Below are 22,691 nucleotides of genomic sequence, written 5' to 3' on the forward strand. Positions count from 1 at the left end.
GAGAGTATCGGTGTGGAGAAAATGACATAAAGAATATCAACACGAGTTTCACAAAAGGTCATGATTATCACCATAATTTTAACAGTCAAATTGTTTCATCTGTTATTTGATTTTAATTTTTAGAGCCGTTTTCAAATGAGTGTCGAAAGTAATCTTGGATTACAATGGTTTTAATAGGTGTTGCTTCACTTCCCTCTGTGATTGGTCCAGAAAGCTCGCGCTGCCTTCTCAACCAATCAGATGCAAAACCTGAACCAATCATGACTTGGTCGCCCGCGTTTTCCCGCGCTTTGGGCAGTTTGCTTTGGTTTTTCTTTACTTTGCTTTGGGGTTGGTCCAGAAAATTCGCGCGACTCTTTCAACCAATCAGATGCAAATTAAAACTAATTATGACTTGGTAGCCCGCATTTTCCCGCGCTTTAGGCAATTTGCTTTGGTTTTTCTTTACTTTGCTCTGTGATTGGTCCAGAAAATTTGCGCGACTCTCTCAACCAATCAGATGCAAATTAAAACTGATCATGACTTGGTAGCCCGCGTTTTCTCGCGCTTTGGGCAGTTTGCTTTGGTTTTTCTTTACTTTGCTCTGGGGTTGGTGCAGAAAGCTGGCGCCACTCTCTCAACCAATCGGATGCAAATTAAAACTGATCATAACTTGGTAGCCCGCGTTTTCCCGCGCTTTAGGCATTCTGCTTTGGTTTTTCTTTACTTTGCTCTGTGGTTGGTCCAGAAAATTCGCGTGACTCTCTCAACCAATCAGATGCAAATTAAAATGGTAGCCCGCGTTTTCCCGCGCTTTGGGCTGTTTGCTTGGTTTTACTTTGAGTTCTTATTGGCTCTTTAAGATATTTTCCTTTCTTTTGACCGGCCGTTGTGATTCCTTTGGTTTTAGATTTCTGACACTTAATCGAAGAGTGCGTTTGGTTAATAAAGTGGAAAAGACTTTATTGGTATAAAGATTATTCATTTTTGCTTGGTGTAGCTCGAGTTTCTCTGTAACTCTTAATATTCCTTGGCTGATAATCATCATCATCGTCATCATCATCACCACTATTATTATTTTTATCATTTTATACTAAATAAAATATTTCTTTCGATGACGAACGTATATTAGATCATAAAATGCAATTAGGAATTTCCGTAGTATTCGCTCAAAATTAAAGATTGGATGAGGGTGATTTACAAGGGGTCGTGATAAACACCTCATTCTTGTGTTATTCCCTCCAAGTTCCTATGGCAAAAAAGCAAAAATACGATCCCCCTCCCTCCCCCCCCCCCATCCGAGAAAACTATGCCAAAGTCATATTCAAATCAATTATACGTACATTAGAATAAATTAGGTTATCTTTGCTATCGCTGAGTAGCATAGAGTGATTTTCTTCTCAACGAGCACGTCTTGCACTTCACTCCTTTAGGACTGTTTTGGACGGCCTAATCTCCTGGATTCTTGGTAGTTTTATTCGTGGATAGTGCGGATAATACTATTCTCAGCCTTTCCGAACAAATGACCAACCACTTCCATGTTCTTCTATAAGTGCTTTTAGTCTATACGGCTTTGTTGTGTCCCTTCCCATAATTCTTCGTATTAAATGACCTCAAGCCATCCGATGTTCAAAACATTTCGTAAACACTTGTCGGCCGGACAACACACCAAAAATATACTAAACTGATATCGAGATCCTTCAGAACGGCTATAAACATAAACTAATCTCGAAATCTTTCGGAACGTTTCTCTAAAACATTCGGCTATAAAACTTTAAAACTATACAATAACTGCTAATTGCAGACAAGATTATTCGATAAAGAGTGTCACTAAGTGTCACTACCCCCCCGGGAGTTACCCCATTGTAGCTCTACTGGGTTCATGTCATGTTTATTCAACTCTGTCGCGATTAAGAATCGACGGGGACCTGGTGGAGCGGACGATCTGTATAGTAAAATAATTGAACTACCAGTGAAGGAAATCGCGGCTTCTAAGCAGTGCTGTCAGCCGCAAAGCTATACTTTACTCAAGTGGCAGCCCCCAAAAAGGTGAGTGTTCGTCAAAACTTTATTCAGATAAAGTAGAACACCTTGAAATGGTTGCTTTAAGCAAATCGCTTTGGGTGCCATCAATTTTGAATGTGATAGTTTTCACTGACACGCATCGAGAGAAAGATATTTAGTGGATAAGGTTAAGATACTGCATTGTTATAGGAGATAGGCTAAGGAAGCACTTCTTCAGGTCTTAGATCTCTTTATTTTCCCAATCTTAAGATATTCGTCAAACTGTTTTGCGCAAATTTAAAGAGCGTAGTTATCTTTGGTCCATCAACATGGCGGTTAGAAAATAGTTTAAAACATCTGGAACTTACTTTGGCTATCTAGCTCAATAATTATCTAAGCTAAACCAGCAAACATGTACTAAAATAATTTCTCTAACACTTAATTTCCTGAAAAGGCTAAAAAACAGCTAGAGAAGTCTATATTTCTTGACAAACGCCGCGATCGGACCTATATGTCATGCAACCAGCATAACTCTGAACTTCATACTTCGCTGGTTTCCAAACCAAGCACGCTATTGAGCTGAGAATTTGAAAACAGATACGAATTTACACCCCATTATGCCTGATGAGGATAAAAGTTTTCGTGGCCCTTTATTTTGGATTTTCGAATTTGAAGATATCACGCGAAAAATATGCATGTGGAATTGTTGATTTAGCAAATTACTTTGGGTGACATCAAGTTTGTATTGCCAATATAGTCCCTCAAGGCGACTCGCTCATATGACATAATCATAGTTCGCCCTCATAACTTTCAGACGAAGGTCGATGACAAAAACGTGTGCATTTCTTTAAAATTAGAAAGTTCTTTCAATCTGTAAAAAGGCATGTCTCATATCAACTGAAAACCGGTCCGCGAGAGTGATTTAATTAATTCTAAAAGCAATGATGAAGCATTTCAAAGGTAACTGAATTTTAATAGACCGAGGTCTACTCTTGCCGACACAGAATGTTACTCTACACCACAAAAAAAGCGTGAAAAAGTAAAGACTAAGAACATTTAAATATTGATAGCGCAACCTGCCTTCCTGTGAAACACGAAAGTCAGAAAAGAATCGAACACAAAAATTACTACGACAAAAATAGGATTTAACCACATACATTTCAAAGAATCGACCGTCAAAACCATTGTGTCAAGGACAATTATAGTAAAATTAAATTTAAAAGAACCTTTGTGATAAAGGTTTGTTAAAGAGCTTAGTGAAAAGACTTTGAATACAAAAACCGCGCGGAAGGTGTTTTATGTATGAAGTGTATTTAGGTATGTATGTATGTATGTATGTATGTATGTATGTATGTATGTATGTATGCATGTTAACCTGTTTTTGGAAACAGTAGCTCAGTTTTACAGTTTAACCTCTTTGTGTCTCAATTTTGTCTTCTTGCAGGTCATTTTTTCTTGTCATCTAATAGGAATATGAATAATAATCGTCCTTCGCTTGAACGAACAAAACCGCCAGTCGAGAAACATCAAGCAGCAGTCTTAGCAGCTCAACTCTTCAACCTGCACATCACAGATTTGTCTTTTGTCAAAGAGCTCGATTCTTACGTGGACAGAAATTTCTATATACGGGGATCCTTGAATGGGCCACCAGGATGCCAGGAATACGTTCTCAAAATTTTAAATGACGTAGAAACAAGCCAAGAACACTTCATAGAGCTTCAGTGTAACATGATGTTGTTTCTCCAAGAACGTGGGTACAAATCCTCCACTCCAGTCAACTCCATTCTTAAGACGCCCTTTGTAAAGTGCAAAATCCCCAGAATCTACCCACCTAGCTTAGTTAACTCAGAGCTTAATCATGTTTCCATGACAACAGACCGAGATAGTAATGGTATCTCTTTGGAGACTGGTACTAGTCCTCTAATTGTTAAAAAAAATAGAAATCTCGTTGATGGAATTCATATTTATAACGGCGATGTATATTCTGATGACGAATTCCTGGTGTGTGCTGTTCTCCTTCTGAATTTTGTACCAGGTGAGGTATTGAATAAAATACCGCTAAACACTCACCTGCTGTTCACTGCTGGAAAGGCCGTGGGCAGCCTGGATCAAGATTTAAAGGTAGGCGAAAATAGACGGCTAATCTACATTTCAAATCAATCAATCAATCAATGGCAAACAAACAAACAAACCAAAATTAGGTTCTATTAACCTTTTGAACCATAAGATTGACTAACATTGATTGACCAGCATGGATTGACGAGAAAACGGGAGATTAAGTTGGGATTGGTTTTAGTTGTGCATTTGATTGGTTAAGAGACTGGCGTGTGAGTTTTCTGGACCAATCACTAAGCGAAGTAAAGTAAAAACCAGAGCAATCCAGGATCAAGTTCGATTCTCAATTGAATATCGGTCTATTTATCATTATTGGTATCATTGCTCGTAGTTACATTCGCTGATGTAAGTTTCACTTGCCGTCGCTGTTTTAATTTGATTTACATCATTCTTTATTGAAACAAACAGGATTTTGTCTGTGCTAACCCGAGGCGTCCAGATTTTAGCTGGGACCTGTTGAGAGTTGACGAGACAATTGAGCCTTGCCTTGAAGCTGTGACTGATCCTCATCGTGTACAAATGGTGCGAGAAGTTTGTGAAGCTTTTAGGAAAAATGTGAAACCAAAGTTACATCTCTTACCCATGCAAATCATCCACGGGGATCCAAATTACACCAATCTTGTATTTGCTCCCCATAATAAGCAATGTTCACAATACTCTGTGCAAGATATTGGTTTCATAGACTTTGGACACTCAAACTACAGTTGTAAAGTATTTGATCTCGCTATTCCTCTTATGTACCTCATGAATGTTGAAAGGGCTTTGGCCTGCGGGCGAACTAGAATGGTGGGACATTTCTTTGCGGGATACCACTCAATAAATCCCTTATCTAGCGTGGAGTTGGAGGTCTTGCCCGTGTTAGTAGCGTCAAGGTTTTGTCAGTCATTAGTATTTGGCGCTTATGTGAGCAAGCACGTTGATCCTGGAAATGACTATGTCTTAGAAACAGCCAAAAACGGGTGGAAAGTTTTTGAAGAATTTTGGATGACGCCTAAGGAAGAAATGCTAAAAATATGGATGGAAATAAGTGAAAACACACGAAAAAACCATAATGAACATTGAAAGCGTGGGCGTGAAGAACATACCAATGAAATTTTTTGGTGACTTTTCAGAAAATTTGAGTTATCTTCATGATTTTAACAGCCAATACTTTTTCTACAATCCAGTGCTATTCTTACTGAAATAACAGAGCAATAGCTCAGCTCTTAACACAATAAAATTAATGCAGACTTCATCGGAGTGATCATAATTCACTTATCTTTGTATAAGCTTTTTTCTCTTTAGCCCGTTATAGCAATTCGATAATAAGTAATTCACTCGAAACACCACACTCCGTAGACACCAAAGCGTTTTTATATGTTGCTTAATCCTTGGCAGTTATGGGAGCTTGGGTACAAGCAAACCACTTTCATAGTTTTTCTGTCATCAGCTGTTCCGACTCGCTTCCTACTCACAGGCTATTTATTTTGTTTCCTTTCTTTAATTTTTTTTCCTTTACCAAAAAAAACTATACATAGTCAGTCGTTAAGTAACGCTCGGGTTTTTAGCTAACAAAGAATACCAAGAACAACAACAACAACAAAAAAAAAGCCTCTCAGTTCAAAAACAGAAAAAATAAATAAATAAAAAGCTTGACAGCAAACCATCTGCTCACACATGAAAAAAAAAAAAAAGTCCTACTGAATTACGTTGTAAATATTGATATTAATGGGTGAAGTAATTAATTAAGACTAGACAATAAATCGACAAAGCCACCTCGTCAGATACAATCAAGTTATCACATTTACTGCATATGCATTGGATATTGCGTGCGGTATGGCATGGAGAAAAAATAACGATGTTAGTAAGTTCAGACATTTCGTTTCTTTTGCGGCACTCTGTTTTAACGGAGTTAAGACCTTTTTTTTTTCCTTTATTCATTTTTGAACAGTGACATCTTCAGAAGTTTGCTCTGGAATTGAAGGAGGAAAAAAAAGCGAACTGCTTCCACACGCCCCCCTCCCCATCTTTTCTCGTTTATCATGCGTGTCGTAAAATACTGATTTCTACGTGTTTTGGTAATTTAACAGGAGAAAGTATGATAAGATTAAAATATTTTATACAAAAACGAGACAGTTTTGTGCGTTTCCAAGACAATGATAGAAACTAGCCCTTGGGGTGTGTAAAAAAGGCTGTAAACATAATGTAAATGTGTTATTTAAAACGATTCTGGAGCACGTAGAAGTCCTCTTACTGGCATGGAACGTGAATCCTTATCATTAAGTGCTTCTTATCATCATTAACACTATGATTCCGGAAGGAATTCTACACTACCATCAAAACATAATTCATATGCACCAAAACAAAAACAAAACAAAAAAATAGATTACGAAACGCGTAGGAACCTGAGAGGCCTATTTCGATTTAAATGCTTTTTTGAAGTTTTTGCATAATCTGTTCTTCATGCATTTCCGAAAAATAAGTGTTTCTAAAATGAATTATTGTAAATTAAATCCTACTCATACTAGGGAGAGTTTGTACCCCAAATTTGTCATCTTTTAAATCAGAATTTACTATAAGTGCATCAGAACTGAAAAACGCACTGTGGCTGTTTCGATCCCCTTGGAGTTGGAAAGTTGTTTCAAAATAAATCTTGCAAGCTACATATCCATATGCGCCACTTTCGATGTCTTCTAGGTTTAATAATATTGTAAAAGACAGGCTTTTTTTCAATGTATCGTATACAGTTGCTGATCAACAAGGCAGTAAATATTAGTTGAATTAGAACTGAAAAAGATTACTCTTTTATTACAACTTCTCGATTAATCTTATGTGAGCATGATCTGTATGAAAAAGAAAAGTGAATTCAACCCTTGAGGACATTCTGAATACGTCTCACCAACAACTGCAATTTGGATATCAAGCTCTCAATAATTCACTCGATAGCAATTGGATTTGCTTTTAAATTTACCAAACCACCACTCGACTCAATTTGCTGGGTTCCCAGTGTCTATATTTCGTTATGTCAGGTTTGCACAATTTATCGAATAGGCTGTCCATAGCAAACATTTGCTGCACCTGTTTCATGAAAAACGCGGTTTCCGCCTCCCTTCCGATATTTTAATATTTCATCTAAATATAGATAAATAAAAGGCTGATAAAAAGGCAAACTGAACAAGCCTGGAGATAGACAATGTTGCTATAACCGACCCCTTTAAGGAAAAGCTTAGCAGGAAACACAAAGATACAACTGATATGGAGATGTGGCTATAAAACTGACAGGAGAACAATTTGCAAACAGAAGTACTTCGCAGTCTACGGAGGTAACATGGGTCTCAACATTACGAACTCAACCTCGGTGAATGCTGCAGAAGCGACTCTGAATTTGAAACACGGTGCGAAAGCTGCGTTTCTCTACAATGTTTATTTAACAAGAGGTGTTCTCGCCATTACCATGGCAGTAATTACATCTTTCTCAAATGGCCTTGTGATATTTTTGGTACTAATGGATCCAAAGAAATGTCTTCGTTCTTCTCCGACTTGCCTTCTTGTCGCAAGCCTGGCTCTGGTGGATTTCGCCGTCGGCTGCGGCCTGGAGCCTACGGATGCATACTACAGTCTGGCTGTTGCCAATAGAAAGAAGCACAGCTTAGTTCGAAAAGACTTGCAGAGTGCTGCTGCGTTTCTCCTCCTGTCCTCGACGGTTCTGGTGATGCTGATAACTTTTGACCGACACAAAGCAGTATCTCGGCCCATCCAGTACCCTTACAGCATCACAAAGAAAAGAATTACCATCAGCGTGACGCTAGTTTGGATCTACTGTGCGCTTCTTATATTTGCAATACGCCGCTGGGGAAAAGAACTCAGGAACATTTTATTTTGCGCTCATATCGACTTGGTTGTGTTCATTACCACTGGTATTTTCTGCAGGATTGTCTACCTGCTACGACTACAAACAAGCAAATTAAAACGGCTAAGTGTGAGTTCGGACGACGCTTCTGTAGTTCAAGCGTCGACTCGTGAACGGAAGGTAACTCTCACACTCGCCACTATGCTTGTGGTGTTCTTATTCTGTACCATGCCCTGGTTTATAATGATGCAGATCTATGATAACTGCCCAATTTGCCAGAAACACTGGTGGATCCTGAAGCTGCTTTTTATACTTTTCGAAGCCAACTGCGCCATCAACCCGTTTTTGTGCACGCTCCGTCTGCCGCGCTACAGAGTGGCGTTGCGAATGACTTTGGCGCGGTGGGGGTTTTCAAGCGTGGTTTGTCGATCTTTGCAGCAAGCCAGGCGTGCGTATGTACTCAGGCAAAGAAGTTCCAGCAGTGGAAATCACTCCAGCGGAAAAAAAAAATCTTTAAATTCAAGTATTTCTTTGCCGCCTGTTATGACTCACCATCAACAAAATATTGATAACATTTAAAACTAAACTAAGAAGTACCATTACAGGGTTAATTTCCAACTGTGAAAAAGTGATTGATAATTGTATTTTTCGAGTCCTTGTGTGAAGAAGCAATATCGATTATCAAATGGAAGTTGAGAGCGTTTTTTTCTTTGAAAATTTACATGCTTAGTCTCCGGTGTTTTTCGGGAGTTATTTCCCATGACCAGACCAATTAGAGGAGGTTATATTATGCTGTCAATTTATGAAAAATAGAAATTGATTCATCTCGATTAGATGATGATAGGAAACAAAGTGAGATCATCTTTTCTCAGTGAACTATATTTTATTCAGCTGAGATAAATTAGATATAGAACATACAAATGTTATGTAATAATATTGTTTAAAAAACTTAAATGTCACCTATAAAATAAATCGGTTGTTAACACTAAATAACTAAAACACGAAGAACGGAAGGAAGGAAGGAGGGAAAACTCATAAGCTTCAAAGAGAAAAAGAATGAAATGCTGGCCTTTTTCCACAATAAAAGGAAAGGCGTGTATCAAATGATAGTGCCTTACCCTAACATTTACAAATATTCTGCAGCATGCTTCTTTAATTTGCCGGCATGTTCGTCAGTTGTCGGAAATCCCAAAGACATCTGATAGTTTCCGGGTTGAAAATAATGATCGTGTTCGACCTAAATATAGTAATTAACTTTTCTCTCATAAAACAGTGGTTTAAACTAAACACATTGTACTATGAATTTGCGAAATAGAATATTTACAAGAATTATGAACAGAGGAAGCATACAATTTTAATTTTTTTTCCCAAAAAAATCATTTCAGATGCCAAAAAACAGTTGTGTAGCTGAAATTTCTCTCTAAAGCTTTGAAAATGATTCATAATCTTTGGGCGCAGAGTGAATTTGAATTCCTGAATAATTATGTATCACTAGATATTGTTTTCTTTGTTGATTTGAATAGGAGAGAAAACGAGTTGAGATTCAAATTAATAATGAAAGAAGCGTCAAAAAACTTCACTGAAAGATGTTTTTGCAAAATTTAAACAGCATTGATCAAAGCTTCCCAAATTCGTTAAAATTGTTAACGTTCTGACGATATTAGCTAAATACAATAAGAGAGATGATAAATTTTGAGCTCAGTAACGAAATAGAGAAAGATGTCGTTAGTTTTGTTACGAGCGTGGGACGAAGAAACGATGGCTGAGTCCCCATATTAATTAGCAACTAAAACTTACAACCAAAGACACAAGGTGATCTGCCGCATATGCCGTTTGAATTGCAGTCAGACTCTTTCTTTGACATAAATGAAGTATCTATATGCCCTTGTGAAACAAGCGCTGTAAACTATAAGAACGGCCTCGTATCTGAGTTTCCACTGAATTAGGGAAGGTGAAATATGATTCAGTTCCATTTGAAGAAATATTGACAAAAGGATCCAGCCTGAACACTGGAAATTTTGTCTCGTGCATATCTATTTTTTTTCTTTTTTAAATTTTTTCCTACTTTTTTGAGTATAAGAGGGATGTTGAATTTTTCAGTTATACTTTTTTTTAAGGGGGATGATTGATGTCTTTTTATGAACTGCAGGTATATTTAGCCGCACCAAAAAGCGTCTCTATGAGGCTAGGGAGTAGGCCTTTATAAATTATGCTAGTAGCATTGCTTTTTTTGGCGAAATTATGCTAAAATTATGCTCTTTTTCGCAAATTATGCCCCTTTTTTAAAATTATGCTCTTTGAAAAAATTGCAAATAAGTCCAAAAAATACATTTTTTAATTAGAAGCCGTTGGTCTACAAGAAAGGAACGCAACAAATCCACAATGAAATTCAAATAAACATCTGGTTCATGTTAACATGCACACCAACATGACCTACAATGTGACTTCCGGTTCCGGTGCACCCCAGACCCGGGCTCAGACCGTTTCAGACGCCGCTCAGTGATTCACAGTGAACTACAAATTCTTTTACTTGAACTAAACTTAAAACATCGAATAATGTCACCAAGTGCTTGGGAGTAGAGATGAACAATGATCAAATTGTAGCATCAAAAATGATCCAATAATTATCAAAATATGCGAATTATGCAAGCATTTGGTTACAATGTATATATGAAGTTCATATATTTTGAACCGCGGTATTAGATACGTATGATGCACGATCCTCGCAGTAGAGAGCGCTATTTATGCAATAGCGAAAATCAGACCTGAAAAAAATCAGGCCTGTACGGGATTTGAACCCCTGATTACGAATTATTATTACGAATCAACTTAACGGCCTGCTCCCAGTTGGCTTGTTAGCTCAATTGGTAGAGCGCTGCACTAGTATCGCAGAGCCTCAGTGGTTCGAATCCCGTACAGGCCTGGTTTTTTTCAGGTCTGATTTTCGCTATTGCATAAATACCGCTCTCTACTGCGAGGATCGTGCATCATGCGTATGCTAGCATTGCTACTTAGCAGAAATTATGCCAGTTTGCTCAAATTATGCCAAAAAGTATGCTAGCTGGGGAGCCAATTTAACACCCCTATGTGTTAAAAATGATCGCATCACGTCGAAACCGTTTCCACAGAGAGAGAGCAAACTTTATTTACACACAGGGTAGCCCATTCAGCTCTAAGGCTGGTATCCATAGGGGCCCTGTATTGAAAATAATTTACATCAAATTTCTAGAATAGATATATATGTATATATAATGACTAGGATTTTACAACTACATTAACAGCCTAAAACTACAAAGCTAAAACACAATTAAAACATAACATAGTAAATAAAATATCAAAAATTATCAAAATTACGGTAAAAGGAAATGTTTTGCTCGGCGACAGAACGTTTGAATGTTTTCACTCTTCACAATGTTTAAAGGAAGTTTATTAAAAATTTCTGCGCCAGTAAAAAGAAAGGTCCTTCTCCCAAAATTCTGTTTTACTTTTGGTAGGGATAGCCTCAGACTTTGCCTCGTGGAATAATTGTGAATATTCGAAAATCTGGTAAAATATGGTGAAAAGTAACTAGGAACTAATGAGTGGAGACAGAGAAAAACGAGTTTAGCCTTGTGGTAATAGCGTCTACTGGAAAGAGTCGGCCATTGCAGCTGATCTATTGCTTCAGATGACCGGGAGCAACGTGTAATAATCCGTGCAGATCTATTTTGTAAGCGCTGTAGTCGATCTATATCTTGTTGTAAAAGGTTACTCCAGGCAATGTCACAGTAATCAAATAAGGGAAGAATTAAGGTATTATGAACAAGTATTGCAGCCTCTTTTGTGACGAAACTTCTAATGCGGCCCAGAATACTAACTCTTGACGCCACCTTTTTACACATATAGTCTGCGTGAGCCTTCCAAGTCATAAAACTGTAGAACACCACGCCTAGGTATTTAAAAGTAGTTTCGCAAGAAATCAGCCTTCCGATAAGATTAAGATTTAAAATACAATCGCGCTCTTTATGCCTTCGAGATGTAAATAGTACACACTTAGTTTTTGAAACATTGAGAACAAGATTGTTGTCTTCTAGCCATTCAGATAGACATTGAAGATCTTGATTAAAGTAAAAAGTTAAATTGTCTACTGTTGGGCCAGCAAGATATAAAACTGTGTCGTCAGCGTACATATTTACAGAACAGTGTTTGACACAACGTGGTAAATCATTAATGTAGGCAATGAATAACAGGGGTCCGAGGATGGACCCTTGTGGCACTCCAGAAGTTATAGCAAGCTCTTCTGCTCTTCTTCAAGCTCTTCTTCGTGTGTTCCCACAGAAACACACGAAAACCTGTGAATTGGTGTTTAGAAATGACGCCAAATTTGGAGTCATTATAAGTAACCTTTTTTCTCGCGCTCTTTTCTTCCTGTATGTTAGAATGATTTTAGGTAATAACTGTTGCTCTCGTTAAATATAAACCCACTGTGCTCGTTGAAAACTTACACTAAAAACATATGAAGTTCAATGATCCACACTTTACAAAACGATTAACGACCGTGACCTTAGACTGTTCGATGATTACATCAAGCATTGCTGATAATTATCCGAAAAGGTATGAGTTATACAAAGGTTGCGCCTCTCCGGTCTCAGCCAAAAAAAAAGGCGTTAATTGCTTGCTAGAATTGAAAAAACACTTCAACACTTTTAAAATAAGAGTTTTTTTACCCAGTTGCAGTCAAACTCAAAGTGCAGCCGGAATGAAATTAAGAATGAATCTTCACTTTTAACTCAATATAAATTCATATCTTGTAGCATCGGCACTGTTAACTTCAGATAAGAAGTCGCACACATGAGGAAATGCAGTGTTGTCACATTACTGGTGCCGCCGTCTAGTCTGTTCGTCCTTCTTGTAGTAAATGTAAAGTAATACTGGCGAGATAACCGGCATCATGATTTCCTTCTCTCAATGAGGCTTTTCAAGCTATCTAACGATGGCAGATTGCCTTAGATTCAATCTCCCAACGAATCAGAATTTCAAGAGAGAAAACCAAATTTTCGAGCAAGATCGTCGGCATTCATTTGCATTGGGCTTCGTTGATGAAAATAACTTTGATCTGAGTTCGTATATGATGCCTGACATTAGCAAATGTTTCTTTGACTTCACGTCAAATCGTCATAAATGGAAAATTGCTCTAAAGATCAGTAACTGATAAATGAAACGAGCGAGGTCGAAAAGTATTTTGCTTAAAATTAAAATCCTTCCAAATAGGCAAATACACCACGGCACGGGTAAACACCTGCGGAACTTTATTTCATTTCAAAACTGAAAATCCTCATATACATAATAATGTCAGATTAACACTCAACACATGCACTGTACCAAATTAATGAACGGTACTCTCGTTTTCTTCAGGATCGTGAAGAGAAAAGCCGTACATTTACTCCACTGATGGAGTGAAAACGTAACTGATAAACTCATCCAATGGCTCAAACTGAATGTAACCTGTTCAGCTTCTTTACACCTACACAACTAAACACTTCAGTTCACAAAATTACAAAATAATTTTTCCTTTGCTGCCTTTGACAAAGTAAAAGATATTAAAAACCGATAAAGCTCCCTAAAACACGACGAATGTTCATTGTAAAAGTACGTTGTTCTTAGCTACCAATCTTTAAGATCTCCAGCATTGTTCATTGTCTAGCTTTGAGAGGACGTCCTACGTCTAGCGCAGATGGCTACTTTGAAACAGGTCGTAGGGGTACAAATGCCTACTCGTCTGTAGTACTCAAACAAAGAGAAATCCATTTGATTTCCAAACGGTTCCTTTTAGCCTTGATAAATTGATAAATTGATAGACGACTGCAATTAAGACGTGGAAAAGCAAATGGAAGATCAAATACGCAGCACGTGCGTTTTAAAACTTTGCACATTCCTTATCCGTCCTCTACCGGGAATTAACCACGTGAAATCACCAAAATTTGCGAGCTTAAGGAGTCTGTCAACGAAATACCCGACGAAAAATTATCTAAAATACCATTAGGAACTCAACCCTGCTCATTTCTTTATGCGGAAGCTGAGGTGTGGCACTATAAGAGGCCGTAAACACATTCAACAATTCGCGAAATTCTTACTAAAACAACAAATTCATTTTTTAATCCACGTTTTCTACGGCGTTGCCGTCATTACTGCTTAACGGTCCCTATTTTGAATTAAAATGCCTTCGGTAGAACAAAACTTGAATTGGAAACCAAGCTGCTTTTTCTGCTCCCTCGGTTGTTGCAGATGGCGTCTTTCCCTTGAAGCTGATATTCTTGCCTTGCAGGACGAGCTGACGCAAAGAAAAGACGAAACAATTTGAATTGCAGTGGATTCAACTTTAAACTTATCTTGTAAGGGGGCATCCGCAGCGTACACAAGAATGGGTTGAAGGCGCAATTAGCTTGGAACAAAATAAACAGCAACTTCATGATCCACCAATTCTTTTTGCAAATGTTACAATAGTTAAAAATTTGCATCATGATAAACCAGGGCATGGTACAAACAAGGAATATCACAAGCATGTGTAAGAGCGTCATGGTTATTTTACGCTCGCGCTCTGAGGCTCGAACGACGAAGATGTCATCCGTAGACCTGCTAAATCTTCTTAAGATTTTCGTCTGTTTGCGCAGCAAGTACACAATGTTACAGAAAAGCACTGTTGTAACAAACACAACTACATCTACATGAACACAAAAAATTTCATTTCTGAACTTTTCGCCCCACCGTCTTATCCCAAAGATCAGTAAGGCGCAGTAGATCCATACAATCACCACGCTGATACCGACTCTCTTCTTGGTGATTCTGTGGGGGTAATGAATGGGTCGAGATATCGCCGTGTATCGATCAAACGTTATCAGCAACAGCAGAAGCATCGAGCTGAGGAGCAAATAAGCCGCAGCACTCTGCAAGTCTTTCCTTCTTATGGAGTGCTGCTTCCTAAAGGCTATCGCAAGGCTGTAGTAGGCATCAATGGGTTCCAGCACGCCTCCCACCATGAAATCCACCAGAGCCAGGCTCGCAACAAGAACACAACTCGGGGAAGAACGAAGACATCTCTTTGGATCTTTCAGAAACAGAAATATTACAAGACCATTCGAAAATGATGTAATCAACGCCAAGGGTATAGCGAGTATACCTCTAATCAAGTAAATGTTTAAGATGAACTCGGGCAGTTCTCGGTGTTTCAAAGTCGAGGGTGCCTCATTTGTAGTGTTTATCTCCAATGTACCCGTACCGTTCATATCCACGCGTCCTTAATTGACTTGCCTTGTTCACCTCAAACCTTATCAAAACTGGCGTTTGTTTGGTTCCTTTCAGCAGTACCTATTCTTGAGTGAAATTTCGAACTGATAAATCACCGCTCCTGCTGTGTTTCTTAATCAGAAACCAACATGGGTATTGAAAGGTTCTAACAAGCAGAGTAGACAGATATGAACAGAATGTTAAAACGTGAGCGCTTCAACTAATCTGCGACGTTTTAATTTTTAGAGCACGTTCTTGACGAATGACGAACAATCGACATTTGATATTGCCTCTTGTCTCACGAAATTCTACCCAGATGCCCTTGACCGGGTGAAAACGACTTAATCAGAGCAGTTCTTATCGAGGAAAGAAAACAAAACACTTAAATGCATTACTGGTACGGTCATGAATGGCGGATTATGGCACTGAAGGGCAAGTTTCTAGTAATTGAGCCCTGTGTTTATTTAAGGCTGGGACTCACTGCGACATAAAAAAAAGATCGAATGATTTAATTAGTTACATCATAGCTGATTGGCGAAGATAAAGCTGAAGATGAATAAACTCCAGGAACAAGAATTCATTGACGCAAGCTGTCATTCGTTATCTTGAGCTGTGTTACCATTTCGCTAATCTATTACACATTGCAATTGGGTACACTGTATGAAAAAAAAGAGACTAATCCACCATCTATCAACAGCAATTTAAGCTGGCCGCGATAAGGAGAAACACTTCTTTTAATTTAGTTGCATCAAGTTCCGCTGAAGGTTTAAGCGAGGTGTCTAGACTGCTAAGGGTTATCACCTCCATTGAAATGCCGCTGCCGTGCATCTCCTCACTGTTTAAGTTACACTCGGACCAAAAAAAGAACCTTAATTGGAGTAACAAAGGTAATAAGTTGATATCAACTTACTGAGGCACAAATAAATCAAATAAAAAAAATAACGTTCATTTCATTGTAAAATTTTACTAATCGAGAGCGATGGGAATCCTGTAGCCTGCGAGCAAGCACGCCTTCAGAATTTAAGCGATAGAACACATTTTACCGGGCTCCAAACGGGATAAAACCACGCGGGACTTTCGAAAGAACACGAGGAAAGCTTATATATCACAAGCCGAAGGTGAGTAACAAGTGTTGGCGAGAAATCTGCACGGGGTCTATCGCTGATATTATTAATAGTACCAGGCCTCCGGCAAACCCCTCCTCGACTTGTCGCAAATCTTCCCGAAGGCGGGGAAACGCGCGTCGATAATGAGGGCGCGCTCGCAGGCTAGGAATTTCTACGTTTCTTCAACTTAATAGACCGTGTATTTTGCTTGTGAAGTAAGAATTTCGATGGTTACGAGTAACTGGGGGGTAGGGCTGAGCTTCACCCACAGTTGGAAGTCAAAAATTCCATGATAAATGTAGTGGAGCCTCCACTCAAGGAACACGATCGGGACTAGAAAAAGTGTCCCCTACACGAACTAGTTCCTTCACTCAAGGTCCCTTTACAAGGTTCTGGAGTTATTGTAGTCCCTCTTGCAGCCGTTCTTTGTCTCAGGATCCCTGTCTCCCTCCCCACAAACGGCTGCTCCTTTTAACCAAACATTCCATTCCAGCCGATTGACCAATCAGAGTGCCGTCTTCCGAAATCTGGAAGGCTCATAATATATTCATCTCGCCAACACTTTTCAAAATGTTGAAATCTTGAAGGGGGACATTGAGCCAAAGCCTTGGCAATAGCTTCCACGTCTGGACCAAGCTTCTTATTGATAGTTTTGCTTGGGTATTCAATACACAAGCTGACTTTAGGCTCGGTCGGCCTTGGTTTTGGAGTGTGAACATGCGGCCATTTAATTCTCAGTGATTATTGGACTGACGGGTAGAGTAGGTAGCAGTGTAGCTGACGAACTAGAAGATTGAGGCGCACAAGGCAGAGATATTGTATTGTATTGTATTGTATTGTATTATAATCTTTATTTAAACACGATCAATTCATCAGCCTATAAAAATACATATCACATACGCTAAGATATATAAAATTAAAACTACATACTATAACACTAAAGCTGTTTTCCGTGAATGCCGTGCGTTAGACTTTAAAAATGTCATTGATCTTACGTTTAAATAACCCCAGAGACTCTGTGTTCCTTATATCGCGTGGTAAACTGTTCCATAATGTGGCGCCATTGTAGCTAAAGCTTTTTCTGTAATAATTAGTGCGCGGTAGTGGAACATTAAGCTTATTTTCAGAGTCCCTGAGGTCATAAGCAGAGTCACGCCACGTAAACTTTGAATATAGATACCTTGGAGCTAGCCCGTGCAGACATCTAAACATCATGGTGGCTTTATGGATTTCCTGCTGGCGAGCAAGATTTTTCCACCCTAAAAACTCGAGTAGCTCAGTTGCATCAGCATCATAGTTAGAGAATGTCAACACCGTGGTTACTAAAAGTTGGAATCACCTGAAACCACCTGAAACCACCTGAAACCACCTGAAACCATCTGAAACCACCTGAAACCACCTGAAACCACCTGAAACCATCTGAAACCCCCATGGAAACCATCTGAAATTACCTGAAACCACCCAAAAAGCCATCTAAACCCACGTGAATTAAACATTATCGCAAATCGGTATCTTAATTTTCAGCATGACGCAAAACTTCTGTATTGCTAATTTACTCTACTTTACGTCTATTTTTATCTGTTATCTCACTGTCATTGACAATGAAATTAGTTTCAGTTTCGCGACGCATTCCAAGATCTCGTTTGATAACAAAGGGAAGAGAGATAAATCTTGTAATTACACACTGTGTACACGTTTTTCGAGCTGCGCGGTCTGCGGTCTGCGTTCTGCGTTTTTGAGGTTTGTGTTAACGAGACACCTGAGTTGCTTTGTACGATTGTACCAAAAATGATTTCATATAGTAGAAGTACTTTAACGTTAAAACAGATATTCCGAGATCTCGTCTGATAACATCAATGACAAAAGAGAGATAGATAAATCTGGTAATTACACACTGTATACACAAAGGAAAACTGATTGCGCACACGTCGACTGACTCAAAAGGCACACACATAACCTATGCAAGACTGGTACGGCTCGACAGTGGAGGGTCGTAACTGCGATATGTTCAGTAAGAATTCAACTCCAATGTTTTCATAGCAGTTTCGCTTACGCACTCCGTGATCTCGTTTGATAACAAAGGGAAGAGAGATAAATCTGCTAATTACACACTGTGTAGACCTTTTTCGAGGCGTGGCTATTCGAGGTGTGCGGTTTGCGGCGTGCGGTTTGCGGTCTACGGTCTGCGTTCATGTCTGCGTGCTTTCATGTAATTTTCAGGTAATTTCAGATGGTTTCAGGTGGTTTCATTGGTGGTTTCAGATGGTTTCAGATGGTTTCAGATGGTTTCAGGTGGTTTCAGGTGGTTTCAGGTGGTTTCAGGTGGTTTCAGGTGGTTTCAGGTGATTCCAACTTTTAGTAACTACCGTCTACGGTCTGCGTTCATGTCTGCGTGCTTTCATGTAATTTTCAGGTAATTTCAGATGGTTTCAGGTGGTTTCATTGGTGGTTTCAGATGGTTTCAGATGGTTTCAGATGGTTTCAGGTGGTTTCAGGTGGTTTCAGGTGGTTTCAGGTGATTCCAACTTTTAGTAACTACCATGTCAACACACGGGCTGCTCTATTCTGCAATTTCTGCAGTTTGTCTCGTAGCGTTTTCCCACAGCTACCCCAAACAATGTCACAGTAATCAAAGTGAGGGTTTACTAAAGCTTGGTAGATGAGATGTAAGGTTGATGCTGGGATCAGGTGCCTAATTCGCTTTAGGGCCCCTATACCAGAGGCGATCTTTTTCGTTAGTTTTTCGATGTGACTATGCCAATCGAGTTTATCGTCTCTTATTACATCAAGCGATTTTGTAGCTGAAACCTGGCTCACTTGAGTATTGTTCATTCTAATTGTTGGTGAAGCTGTGAGAGTATTCAGCCTCTGCCTCGACCCTATTAGCATGAATTCGGTTTTAGTCATGTTCAACGTGAGTTTGTTCGCTTGTAGCCAGTTGAAGACGTTTTCTAGGTCTTCATTTAGACAAAACTGAACGTTCTCAAGATTGCTTCCCGCATATGCGAGGTGCGTGTCATCGGCATACATTCTCGGTTTACAATTTGATAAGCAATTTGGAAGATCGTTGATATATAATAAGAACAGTAATGGACCGAGGATGGTCCCTTGAGGGACGCCGCAAGTCAACGAGTAGCTACTGGATAGCGACCCGTTGACAGAGCATTTTTGTGTTCGGTTTTCCAAATATGACTGAAACCATCTGAAAGATTTTCCATGTATACCATAATAGTTTAGTTTCGATAGAAGGATCTGATGATCAACAGTGTCAAAAGCTTTTTTCAAATCTAAAAAAATGACTCCATTGATTTTCTCGTTATCAATATTATATGCCCAAGAATCTGTCGCTTCCAACAAAGCTGTTACAGTTGAATGATTAGCACGAAACCCTGATTGGTTTTGACATAAAATATCGTGCTCTTCCAAATAGGCATATAACTGTTCATAAACTATCCTTTCAAACACCTTTGCCATTATTGGAATCACCGATATTGGGCGGTAATTGTTAGCATCACCGCGGTCACCCTGTTTATAAAGAGGGGTAATCCTTGCATATTTCCAGTCGTCAGGGAACGTCCCTTGGCTAATAGATTGATTGAAAATATCACATATCGGCACACAAATGAGATCAGCACATTCCCTGATAAACCTAGCAGATATTTTGTCAAGGCCTGTTGTCTTTGACTTGTCTAGTTTATTTAAAAGTGAAAATACTTTAGTTGGATTGGTGGGTTGGAGCTTAAACCGTTTATCTGTTGCGGTAAGATATCTTTGATAGCTAACACTATCACAATTTATCTCACTGGCAAGTTTTGGACCAATATTAGCAAAGTGGTTATTGAATTCGTTTGATAGCTCCAACGGATTAGTTATCGTTAATCCGTTCACTTTTAGTGACGCCACTGGCGTTTTCCCAGATTTTCGAGAAGTTAGCTCGTTTATAGTCTGCCAGGTCTTTCGGGAGTCGCTGGTTTGCTTATTAAAACTATTTTGGTAATATAGCTGAGCGTGAGATAGAATAAATATATGAAAATCATATATTTTGAACTGCGGTATTTGATACGTATGATGGACGATCCTCGCAGTAGATAGCGCTATTTGAGCAATAGCGAAATTCAGACCTGAAAAAAATCAGTCCCGTACAGGCCTGATTTTTTTCAGGTCTGAATTTCGCTATTGCTCAAATAGCGCTATCTACTGCGAGGATCGTCCATCATACGTATCAAATACCGCAGTTCAAAATATATGATTTTCATATATTTATTCTATCTCATTTATCACTTTCACGGGTTCATTACGAATCAACTTAACGGCCTGCTCTCAGTTGGCTTGTTAGCTCAATTGGTTAGAGCGCTGCACTAGTATCGCAGAGGTCAGTGGTTCGAGTCCCGTACAGGCCTGATTTTTTTCAGGTCTGAATTTCGCTATTGCTCAAATAGCGCTATCTACTGCGAGGATCGTCCATCATACGTATAGCTGAGCGTATTTGCTTATTGACTATATCTCTTTGTTTCTTAAATAATGCCCAATCGTTAGGATCATTTGTCTTGCTAGCTTTGATTTTGAATATGTCTCTATTATGCATAAGGTCTTTCAATTCAGAGGTAATCCACGGAGAACTCCGTGAACGAACGCGCATCGTTTTCAGTGGGGCATGTTTGTCAGCGATAGCCAGAAATGTACATTTCCATTGCTGCCACATCACGTTTGGGTTGGAAGACTCGTATACATTATCCCAACATTGAGATAGAATATCATAACGAAACTTTTGGCGATCGAAATTTCGGAAATTTCTGTATGTAATAGAATTATGTCCGTTAGACATCCCATTCAGGGCAAGTTTTCTATATACATACACCATGCTATGATCACTTATTCCGATATGACAAACTCCCGAACATGCAATCTTATCCGAGCAGTTGGTATAGATTAAATCAATTAGAGTTGATGAGGTGGGTGTTATCCTCGTCGGTTCAGAGATAAGCTGCTCGAGTCCGTAGACATCAGCAATACTCCTTAATTTGGATGTGTTATTGTCATATCGAGTCGCGATCATGTCACAGTTCATGTCTCCCAGTACAAAAAATTCAACATTTTCACTATCCAATCTCCCAATTAGGGATTCAAAAGGTGAAAAAATGCCAATAGGAGAGTCAGGTGGTTTGTACCAAGTAACAATCACAAAAGATTTTGAATTTGGCTTATGGATTTCCAAGCAAAGATTTTCTAGTGTATCCATGTGTAGGTCATTTCGTACTGTAAAGTTGATTGAAGTTTTTACATAGAAGCATACCCCTCCGCCACATTTTGTTAGTCTATCGCGGCGAACTATTTCGTATCCCGAAATATGAGCTTCTTGATCTCGAATACTCTCGTTCAGTTTCGTTTCATTTATGGAAACAATATCGATATCATTGTTTGCTAATATGATTCTTAATTCGTCTATATGAGTAATTAATTGATTAATATTGAGTGATGCCATTCTAAAACCGCGCAAAGGAGGCAATATTGAGACAGATTTTTCGGCCTTTTGGTTGTTTAATTGATCCCGCACGGCATTGACGGACAGCACATTATCTCATTCTAGGTGCGATTTAAAATTATTAATACTAGCGGTTTAATATTAATACTAGCGGTTTAGATACTAGCGGTTTAACTGTAGGACTTGGAGGCAAAGAAGTACATGTGCTGGGGCCGGTGAAATCGAGAGCTTTCGCTACAAAAGGTCGCTTTGCGTTCGAGTCGCTGTCAACTGATGGCTGAGGTCTTTTAACCCGGTGATCTTGAATGGAATCATAGTCAGCTTTCAGTTCATTTTTTAGCTCTTGGAGATCGTTTTCTAATTTCTTAATCTTGGCAACTTTTCCGGAGCATTTGAGACATATATATAAAGCAGAATTCAGATAAATGTCGAAAGCTTCCAAGTTTATACTCTGTGCTAAACTTATGACGCTGCCCACATCAGCCGATCTTCCGAAGATTCTAACTCTTTCTTTAGTCGAAACTGTTGACCAACACAGGACTAGGCTTAGCCACAACTTGCTCGGCAACTTTTCGATAACTTTTGAGATTTCGCAAACTTTTGAGATTTTCGGCAAGTTTTTAGAATTTTAGCAACGTTTAGAATTTTCGGCAACTTTGGGCTTTTTGAGGTTCTTTGAAGCCACTTTCTTCACGTTTTGAGCCACATTGGTCAGTTTTCGATAGACATTTATTCAATTTATTCTAGAATACAATAATTAGGGCCCCCTCACGGGTTGATTTTTGTGATGCCTTATCACGAGGTCAGCGTTATCACGTTGCACGTTTCTTAAGATGGCGACAATTACGGTGACTATTAGTTGATCAAGTGAAATGGAAAGAACGTCTGATATTATCATTGGACTTTGACAAAT

General features: G+C 38.9%; 4 protein-coding genes across 8 annotated transcripts in view; 3 read left to right on the top strand and 1 right to left on the bottom strand.

Moving 5' to 3' along the window:
• The window catches only part of LOC111319147 (hydroxylysine kinase), an 11,926-nt gene extending 10,829 nt beyond the window's left edge, over nucleotides 1-1,097 (top strand). For all 4 annotated transcript variants that reach the window (XM_088733580.1, XM_088733582.1, XM_022921973.2 and 1 more), the window contains one exon: nucleotides 1-1,097. This exon is cut by the window's left edge and continues 652 nt beyond it. The gene's annotated coding sequence lies outside the window, so the exon portion shown is untranslated.
• A 781-nt stretch (nucleotides 1,098-1,878) lies between these two features.
• LOC111322473 (hydroxylysine kinase) lies at nucleotides 1,879-5,332 on the top strand. The gene is made up of 3 exons (XM_022925576.2): nucleotides 1,879-2,028; nucleotides 3,428-4,104; nucleotides 4,507-5,332. Exons 2-3 carry the CDS (start codon nucleotides 3,457-3,459, stop codon nucleotides 5,158-5,160), a joined length of 1,302 nt encoding a protein of 433 aa, XP_022781311.2. The 5' UTR covers nucleotides 1,879-2,028; nucleotides 3,428-3,456; the 3' UTR covers nucleotides 5,161-5,332.
• Nucleotides 5,333-7,241: 1,909 nt separating this feature from the next.
• On the top strand, nucleotides 7,242-9,062 carry LOC111322463 (adenosine receptor A1-like). Its single transcript, XM_022925565.2, has one exon. It carries the CDS (start codon nucleotides 7,406-7,408, stop codon nucleotides 8,504-8,506), a length of 1,101 nt encoding a protein of 366 aa, XP_022781300.2. The 5' UTR covers nucleotides 7,242-7,405; the 3' UTR covers nucleotides 8,507-9,062.
• Nucleotides 9,063-13,193: 4,131 nt separating this feature from the next.
• On the bottom strand, nucleotides 13,194-17,641 carry LOC148724149 (histamine H2 receptor-like). Of its 2 annotated transcripts, XM_088732658.1 has the most exons (3): nucleotides 17,477-17,641; nucleotides 14,672-17,081; nucleotides 13,194-14,237 (listed from the first exon to the last, which is right to left on the bottom strand). In XM_088732658.1, exons 2-3 carry the CDS (start codon nucleotides 15,187-15,189, stop codon nucleotides 14,099-14,101), a joined length of 657 nt encoding a protein of 218 aa, XP_088588784.1. In that variant the 5' UTR covers nucleotides 15,190-17,081; nucleotides 17,477-17,641; the 3' UTR covers nucleotides 13,194-14,098. The 2 variants fall into 2 exon arrangements, with proteins under 2 accessions (XP_088588784.1, XP_088588783.1); XM_088732657.1 differs by having other exon boundaries at nucleotides 13,194-17,081.
• Between the last annotated feature and the right edge of the window lie 5,050 nt (nucleotides 17,642-22,691).

This window comes from Stylophora pistillata, chromosome 9, assembly GCF_964205215.1.
Source record: "Stylophora pistillata chromosome 9, jaStyPist1.2, whole genome shotgun sequence".
NCBI lineage: Eukaryota > Metazoa > Cnidaria > Anthozoa > Scleractinia > Pocilloporidae > Stylophora > Stylophora pistillata.

Excerpts from the sequence above, each read along its gene's own strand:
- LOC111322473 (XM_022925576.2), top strand. The coding sequence starts at position 3,457 with ATGAATAATAATCGTCCTTCGCTTGAACGAACAAAACCGCCAGTCGAG. Across the intron at positions 4,105-4,506 it reads GCCTGGATCAAGATTTAAAG|GATTTTGTCTGTGCTAACCC; the intron begins GTAGGCGAAAAT and ends TGAAACAAACAG.
- LOC111322463 (XM_022925565.2), top strand. The coding sequence starts at position 7,406 with ATGGGTCTCAACATTACGAACTCAACCTCGGTGAATGCTGCAGAAGCG.
- LOC148724149 (XM_088732657.1), bottom strand. The coding sequence starts at position 15,189 with ATGAACGGTACGGGTACATTGGAGATAAACACTACAAATGAGGCACCC.